The following is a 9,402-nucleotide window of genomic DNA, read 5'->3' as shown; positions in this document are numbered from 1 at the left end:
ATTATAAACCATCTTTGCATCTATTTCTGAATCAACAAATAATTATAAATTCATGTAGCATGGATAAACTTCACATGACGGACTAGAAATAAAGTTTTGACATTTTACCAAAAGGAAGAAACAATGGTCTTCTAACATATGTAGATCTAAGCATTCGCAAATAAACTTTGAAATATAATAGAGACTTAGAGCTAGGCTAGTAGACATAGAGCCATAGACTTGCATAGAGCTTATATTTCAGACCTGTGTGAGGTTCCACCAATCATAAGCCATAGGCGGCTGCCTAGTTTGCCTATGCCTAATGCCGGCCCTGATAATAAGCAGACATATTAAGACAGTAACTAGCTGCAGAGGTGAAAAACTTTCATTGTTCAGCAATGAAACATTGAGTGTAAGAATGATAAATCTTATCCATATTTACTGTAGACTTGGATAACATAAACAACAGTTATTAATTGCTTGTGATATAATTGTTATTGTTAACCTACTAGCTTGTATTAAAAAATCTACAAATTATGATATAATTTTTATTCATCTATACACAACAAAAAATGTTTTCCTTTTACATGATTCAGATGTTCCTTCAGATTTGAAGATCATAACAGTGATTGGATCTACATCCATTGAGATGTCATTCCAGAGGGTATAGCACAAGACCAGTCATATGCAAAAAAATTTAACTTATTTAATTCTCTATACTGTATATCAAATCTAGTCCAGTATAATATACCAGAAACATTTTGATTTTCTGTGATAGTGCAATCCACACATCATCATCATTAACATCATCTTGCACTTTGATTAAATCAAAATATTACAAACATCACAACCATTTTGTTTTACATGCAACCAAAGTAGAAAGCAAACAAGGACAAAATGTGTACAGAAAATATACACTATAAGGAGCTTTAACACAAAAATAAAAAATAAAAAAAAATTAAAGTAATTATAGATTATTTTCATTCATTTTTGCGATCACAAGAAATCAAATTATTTTTTTTTAATTAATTTATCAAAAATATTTCATTTAATAATGTATTGATACATCAACAAAATTATTTAACTAATCTCTCATTTCTTTGTCAATGAGAGTGATCTGACAATAAAAAAAACACACCTAAAAATATTATCTAAATTTTAAAATAACATTATTACAATCCTGAGAAAGGTGGGTCAGAAAAATCAATTTCATCTTAATATCAACACAGACTACAAAGTGATGACATGGAATAGTTGAAAATCTATATCAAACTGATGTATTCACCAGCTACCTCATGCAGACAGTTATAACACTCATCACTTATAAAATCAAATATTCAATACATCAATATTTCAATTTATTCATTGCAATGAATTATACTGGTAATTGCTAAATATCTTTTCTTTCTAACATTCTCTTTATCTACTGTCGAAATCATTAAGTGCGACACTAAAGTTGATATTTACAAAAACAACAAAAAATTACAAAAACAAAATATACATAGAGGTAATAGGATTTCAAAAACGGAATCCTGAGACAATGAATTATGTCATTGTTTATTGGATGGTGTTCATTATTAAACACTTTTTTTTATACACAGTAGACCATAATGAGCAACCTCTGAGCTAGCTGATATGTAGTTGACAAAAAAAGCAACATTTTCATATATACTTATGCAATCAAAATAGATTTTTGATTATATATTGGATTTTTATGAGTAGTCTTTTTTTAAAACCCAATATTTATAATCTAATATTTATTGAATAAAGTGCTTTGAAACATTCAGTAATCTATTAGTGAACTTTTAAGGTGAAAGAAAAAATGATATATTTGTTTCTTTTCTCCTGAAAATAAACAAATTTTAAACTTAATCATTCTTTAAAATAAATGTCATTTTTTTTTCCCTTAAGGTTTTATCAAAATGTTTTTTTTCCTCAATTTTTTTTGTCAGAACTCTCGTTTCTTTCTTTTTGTTCTATTATCTGATGCTTTGACACGAGAGCAAGTCTCACAGCACATGGTACGAAAATATGGTCGTGTGCAGTATCCTGATTTGAGAACTAGTGGGCAGTATGCAACTCTGAATTTGTCTTCACACACTGTGGACATAGAAATAAATTTTATTTGATAAACAGATTTATGAATTAAAAAAAGAAATTTTAACTTTAATAAGAATAAGAAAGGTTAATACAGTTTGACAAAGAATGTGGACATATCTCTTACGACCCTCACTTCTTGATGTCCCTGATAAGATCTTCGTAATAAAATGTAAAACATTGGGTTTGCATGGATACTAAATCTAGTTTTGATATGCAGTGTTAAACGGGTCTAAAACTATTTGAATTTTTTATTTTTCCTGTGAACATTTTTAGAAGGTGTGTAAAGCTTTTTGTATAGATATTAAATTTTATGGGAATATTAAATTCAACCACTACTGAGGACAGTCGTAGATGTTGAAAAGAGAATTTAATCTAAATTGACCACCAGCAGACACTGGTTATTTCTGTACTGGATATGGCAAACTATGTAGGTTGCAGCTGGGGCTGCATAGCCTTGTGAAATAATGCACTTCTTCAGACTAATTATTAATAAGTTCAAATTTTAAGTATTATATTGATTAAGTTGGGCAAAAGAATCATTTTACATTTGAACTAGATGCTTTAAGGTTTCACTAAAACTACATTTTTTTTTATTTATCAAGGGGAATGATCAGACCAATGATCCCTGAATTTTGTTATTGTCTACCCTTCAATTATATTTTTTTTTAAACTGTACTGAAAAGCACAAAACCTTATGCTTAAATTAAAAGGACACAAAGCAAGCTTCCTGCAATTGCCTAATTTGCCTTCAATAAGTTTATAAATTAAGCTTGAGCTTAAAGGGTTACATTAATGAAGCTTGAAGCTGAAAGGTTTTATTAATTAAGTTTGAATTTACCAGAAGGCTGATCAAGTTCATGGTCACATGAGATGTTACATTTCTGTTTGGAGGCTGGCTCAGAAGTTGGGTCACAAGGATCTCCATTGACTGAGTGACATTGTACAGCCCTCTCTTGGATTCCTGCTCCACAAGTCACAGAGCACTGATAATAATATACCAATTAGTTTTACAATAAAGATAGATTAGATTTTCAAATCTACAATAGTATACTTTACTTCCATTTCTGAACAGTTTTTGTTTTAATTTTTCCTTTTCTCTCATTAGATCTGACCAGTTCATTAACTTGAGTGTCAGGTCCATCAATTTATTGTTGGCGACAAGTCAGATAAATACTTTGTCAAAGCTTGATTTCAAAAGTTTTGAGGGAAAGATTTAAATCAGGTGTTTGACTGGTCATGTGAAACAAGGGTTTCAAGTTCAAATCATTTCTAAAGGAGGATCCAATACTTGTATAATCAAAACATCTTTTTAAAATGTGCGACTTCTTCTTTAACAGCCTTTTATCCGATTATAGTGGAACCAAAGAAAAAAAAAGACTTATTGGAGAACTTTTAATGTGGTAGAGTGGACATGAAATCCTAATAATTTGCATCAATTACTGTAAAGTACTGAGAGATAAGGTCCCTGGTTCAAATCCTGGTGAAGAATAGGATTTCAGGATATTTGGGCACCTCTGAGTCTACCCAGCTCTAATGGGTACCTGACATTAGTTGGGGAAAGTAAAGGCAGTGGGTCGTTGTGCTAGTTAACCTTGGGCCACAGAAACAGATGACCTTTACATCATCTGCCCTATAGATAGCAAGGTCTGAAAGAGGAACTTAACTCTTCATATTTAGAAAACAATCTCAAGCTACAAGGGTGAAATTTAAATGAATATCTGCATACAGTGGAGTCAGTGGAGACTACCTTAATGCAACAATTACTTAAGACTAAGTATTAGCACACACCTGACCCCATTCTCCTTTTCTCCATTGTGGTAGGTTATTCCTTCCCCCTTTTCTCCTTATCTGTACAGGGCAATCCCTGGTCATACATGTCATTCTTGTGACTGGTTTATCTTCAGGTCTGCACCGTCTTTCCTCAAGGTGTGCAGAAGTCACGCTACTAGTGCACACGACCCTTCGTGTCATTTCACCTCGACCACAAGATGCGCTACACTGCAAACACACAGAGCAGGAAAAAAAAAATTCAACGTAAAGAAATTAATTTCTTATATATTAATCAGTGTCTTAGTTTAAACACAACATGCCCTTGTGGCAAGTCTACAAAGAATGTTGACAATGTCCTGGCTGCCTGGTCATGCTGATTATCTTCAACTCTGAAGGAACATTTTACAAGCCAACATCCTATATAGCTGCATACTTTATCAAGGGTCCTAAATTAGATACTGGCCCCAGAACATTCCTTTAGAAGATAAGTGTTATGTAGAGCTACCCAATGTAGAAACCACTTCAGTTCATCGCATCTCAACTATTAGACTGGTTACCCTAACCCTTGAATTAGTTTAGGAAAAAATCAAAAGAAAAAAAGAGTTTTGTAAAAATATTTTTTCCATTTATATTAGAAATCCATACCAATTGATGTAGGAAAGGTGAAAAAGCAAATATACATGCATTTTAGTAAATGTGTAGCATAAATTACAACAAAAAGACCTCAAACAATAGCCATGGATTTGCTGAGTGGTAAAGCACTTGGCTTCCAAAGTGGGGGATCCCAGGTTCAAATCCTGGTTTTGGGATCTCTAGGGGTCTCTTGAGTCCATCCAGGTCTAATGGGTACCTGACATTAGTTGGGGAAAAGTAAAGGCGGTTACACATTGTTAACTCACCTCTGACCACTCAAAGGTGTGCCACTCAGGAGGGCACTCCTCAAGTCGACATTCTCGTCGAGTGGCTGGTTTGGGGTCAATGCACTCGCTGTCATCAAGTGTAGTCATTTCCTCATCCCCTAAGAGCTGACGGCAGACAACTTGTCTTGTTCTATCTCCTTCGCCACAGGTCTGGCTGCAGTCTGACCATTGACCAGTTGACCACCTATTACATAATAAAAGTAAAGCCTGCTAAATTAAAATGATACAGAGATTTTCTTTATAATTTTAAAAAAGATATATTTTTCAAATGAATGCTACATAGTTATTTATCTCACTTTACATTGCCTGCCCTCTTAAAGTTTGGTTTCATAAAACACAAATTAATGTGGATTAATATAATTAAATAAATTCAAGAAAATTGTAAACAAAAATAGATCTAATAAATTGATCCCAGGTGCAATATTTAAACCCAAAAAAAAAAAATAAAAAAAAAATAGATGGACCAACTAAGCCTAAAAAGGAAAGGGGTAACACTTACAGAGCTGTTCTTTTCTATTGTGACATAGTAATCTCCCTTCAAGTATCTCCTCACAAATAAAAATGTCTTTTTAATTTGATTGGATTCTAATCTATACAAAACCCGATACTTGCATATTGGCACGTATTATTTCTCTTTATTATGGCAATCATGCAGTACACACATTAGTAGCACCATGATGTTTTGTTATACCACTTTTATCTTTGTTTACAGGTGCTAGGGGAGACTATCTCTTTCCTCTTTGCATATTTTTATTGTCCACAGCGATCATTGTTACCTTGCTGTTCATAGCCAACATATAATGTTAATGAAACCTATTTTAATCCCAAGTTTATCTGATTTTACAAATTAAAGATGTTCCTTTTAAAAGATTTTATAACCTATGCATCTGTTTTGAACCAGTTTCTTAACATTGATTAAAAAAATAAAATCTAATAAGTGTTGCATTAGGTTATGCTATAAGCAGTGGTCACTGTCAAAAGTCATTATTCAATGTAGAGTGGAGGGAGCATTTAGCAAGGGGTTTTCCAAAGAAAAGCTGGCTGGATAACCTGAAAGAATAAACCTCTTAATATCATGCTAAGAACAGCAGCTGACTAAGAGGGATTAGAGCAACCCTACAATAAAAGTCAATGGAAAGATGAGATGGTGAAAGTGCTTTATGTATTTATTTCTACTTAATCTTTTTTCTTTTGTTGTGAAATGTCTTTAGTGATTTTTACTAATGGTGTTACTTGCAATTTAAATTTGATCATTCTGTTTTATGGGTGTCTTTCCTGATATGGATACATACTTAATATAAATGTATTGAGTTAGGTATGAAAAGAAAAAATCCCTTTTTAAACCTCTTATTTTTTTTAGTAATTATTTGTTATCACATAAGGTTTATCAATAGTAGAATAGGAATGTGTCTTTTCATCCCAAATGTATTAATATAATAATGAAATGATTGTAAGCTTTAACCAAGTATTTTTTTAAGTGTTTTTTTTTTGTATCTTTCACTTTATTGTTTTATATGTTTTGGACATTCCTTCAAGAATGAAATTTCTTATTTCCTAGCCTAAACCTCTTGAAGACAGCATTACTGAGTTGAACCTCTGGACTGATGTACCAACAGATCTAAGCACATACCACCTGACCAGTAGCCAACACATATTTTGAAGAAGCTAAAAATGTAAACATTACATAACTCCATAGCTACAATGTTTTTGAATTTGAAAAATAAGTCTGTAACCACTCACTTGGGTGGACAATCTTCTTCATTGCATACTCTGACATAGTCTGCTGGTTTGGGCTGTCTGTCACAATATTTGTCATCAACAGCTCGCCCTGTAGACTTCAGGATGCATTTAACTTTGGAGATACTTGTACCTTGAAGTTAAAAGGAAATAATAATTCAGTATTAAAAAAAAATATTAAAAAAAATTATTTTAAAACAATGAAAATACAGAAAATACTTTCTTTTAAGCTAAGCTTACATAAGAGAAAGAATTGAATGTTTACTGTCGTATCTGTCAATACTGTAAGATTTATTTACCATTTTCTAAATGTAGTGATTTGTAGTCACTTATGAAAGACTGTGTAGTATGTTACAGTGATTGCTTATTTAAATGCATTTTAAAAAATCTTGTTCACTAAAGGCTCAAGTCTCCTCAAGGGGACTAATTCAATTTATACCACCACAACTGTCTAGTGCAATACCAAACAAAAGAATTAATCACCAATAGTTAATTAATTAATTGGTTTCTTTTTTTGTTCTTGTTTAGTCATATACCAGAAATAATTGTGCAAAATTTCAACTTGATCTGAGATTGTGTAAGGGTTAGGATATATAAGGGGAACAAACTTTTTACCAGACAGAGTAAGTTGATATTTAGCTCTGTAATTATTGCATTGATTTGCTAATAATCAGTAAGCAAATGGATATACTCCTCCATGAATGTATCCTGTGCTTTGATTGTAACAGTTGAAATAGATAGAAGCAGTATTACCCAAACTGTGTTCCGCAGAACCCTAGTGCTCCAGTAGGCCTTAATAGGTGTTCCACAAAAATTGGAATAATTAACTAGCAGGTCACCACATGAATTAATCTCTCTAAAAAATAAAGTGTTCCGCTAAATACTCAGAATGTGAGAAGTGTTCCATTAGAGAAAACATTTGGGAAACACTGAACTACAGTTTACAGTAGAGGACATAAAATTTGAGTACTCAACTGATAATTATTTTTTTTCATGAAAAAGGCAGGCTTTGTAAAAAAAACAATGCAAGCCAAGATTCTGTCAACAAAATTTCTCAAAATAAACCCAAAATTAAAACTTTCATATTTCAATAAAGATCTATTCAACTATAATAGTCTTATGCAAACAGAGAGATGCTATCAGTACATCACACACACAATAGTACCATTTGAGCATGTTCGACTGCAAAGTGACCAAGGGAAGTGTGCCCACAGATACAAGGCTATGTTGTTCTGGTTGTCATCAGATTTGTTTATTGGTATGTTGTACTGATACTCTATTCCTTTATTGTCTTCTTGGAGTAGCATCTGGAGAAAAATAAAGACAAATATGAATTATATATTAATACTGTAATTTAGGATTTAAAAGCAAACCTATTGATATATTTTACTGCTACTATAGATAGATAGATCCACATGGAGAGAGAGCATAAAGGAAGAGTCTCGGATTGCAGATGTCATACACAAAAGAAGCAGAAAGAAGGATGAAAATGCAATGGTGCTTGGTGATTACTTATGCCCAATTTGCGACCGCATCTGTATATCAAAGATTGGCCTCTTAAGTCACAAAGGAGTTGCAAAGGGAAAAGATCCTCTCATGAGATGTAAAATGCCACAGACAGACTATAGTTAGTTTGAATGTGTGTTTGGAGAGACGAGTGGTAAGGGAAACAGAGAGAGAGAAATAGATAAAGAAAAAGATTCATTATATTTTTATATTTGTTCAAAATTCAATTCTATATTTTCAAAATTTATGTCCACATAAGACATTTTCTATTGTCTATACAAGACATTTTCTATTGTCTAATCTAGTGTTTCCCAAACTGTGTTCCACAGAATCCTATTTTTCCGAGAAGCCTGAATAGGTGTTCCACAAACTACTGGAATAATTATCTAGCAGGCCACCTCATGAATAAATATCTTTAAAAAAAATAAGCCAAGTATTCCGCTAAACACTTATAAAGTGCTAAGAGTATTAATCATATTATTTAAATGGTTATTATGACTAGGAGACGCATGCCATTAGGAGTACTTTATAGACAATGGGAGCTTAACCCCATTGACACCCCTGGCCATGACAACCTTTGAAACCTTTGAATTACTTCAGCCGGAATGCCATCTCCTCCGGGTGTTTTCCCATGTGCAAGCATGTCAATGGCAATGCTCAGCTCCTTTACTGAGGACGTTTCGTCTAATTCCGTCAAAACTGGAAGTGATGGGAAGTTGGAAACAGCATTTGGTGAGATGGCGTTTTCAATCTGGTAGAGTTCTGCATAGTGTTCTACCCATCGTTCCAGTTGCAGCGCACGATCGCTGATGATTGAGCCATCTTTTGACTTGAGCGGAGCACACTTGCTGGTGTGAGGTCCAAAGGCTTTTCTCATGCCCTCATATAGTCCTCTTATGTTTCCACAGTCGGCACAAGATTGAATATCTTCGCATAGCTCCTGCCAGTATTTGTTAGCACATTGTCTCGCTACTCTTTGGGCATTGTTACGTGCAGCTCTGAGCCTTTTTAAGTTGCTTGGGGTGGGATCCTTCTTGTAGATTAGCATGGCTGCTCTCTTGTTCGTAGTGGCAGTTTCCATTTCTGGTAGACTAGCTTCAAACCAGTCTTCGCTCTTCTTGGTTTTGTTTCCAAAGACCAGTGATGATGTTTGGTAGATTGTATCACGCATAAACGTCCAGCTTTTTTCTACCTCAGTCACAGAGAAGTTTTTAAAAGCTTCCTCTAATTTGTTCTCAAATTCGGTGCAAAGATCAGGATTTTTTGTGCTAGTAGTATTCAGGCGTGATTTTCTTTTTCCCTGTGAAGTGTGGATCTTAGTTGGCTGCAGTCTTGTCCGGCAGGACACTAAAGTATGATCAGTATCACAATCCGCGCTTTGGTAGCTACG

The 9,402-nt window shown here is 33.5% G+C and overlaps 1 protein-coding gene across 2 annotated transcripts in view; it reads right to left on the bottom strand.

Moving 5' to 3' along the window:
- Positions 1-1,885: 1,885 nt before the first annotated feature.
- LOC106078420 (A disintegrin and metalloproteinase with thrombospondin motifs 6-like) overlaps positions 1,886-9,402 on the bottom strand; it is a 55,714-nt gene continuing 48,197 nt past the window's right edge. For both annotated transcript variants that reach the window (XM_056030696.1, XM_056030697.1), the window contains exons 21-26: positions 7,672-7,813; positions 6,510-6,639; positions 4,749-4,953; positions 3,868-4,077; positions 2,918-3,062; positions 1,886-2,079 (exon numbers count right to left, since the gene is read on the bottom strand). In XM_056030696.1, the coding sequence (XP_055886671.1) occupies positions 1,928-2,079; positions 2,918-3,062; positions 3,868-4,077; positions 4,749-4,953; positions 6,510-6,639; positions 7,672-7,813 (984 nt within the window). In that variant the 3' untranslated portion in view covers positions 1,886-1,927. The remainder of the gene's footprint in view (positions 2,080-2,917; positions 3,063-3,867; positions 4,078-4,748; positions 4,954-6,509; positions 6,640-7,671; positions 7,814-9,402) is intronic.

Source organism: Biomphalaria glabrata, chromosome 5, assembly GCF_947242115.1.
Source record: "Biomphalaria glabrata chromosome 5, xgBioGlab47.1, whole genome shotgun sequence".
Taxonomy (NCBI): Eukaryota; Metazoa; Mollusca; class Gastropoda; family Planorbidae; genus Biomphalaria; species Biomphalaria glabrata.
This window is presented reverse-complemented; position numbering and strand designations above follow the sequence as displayed.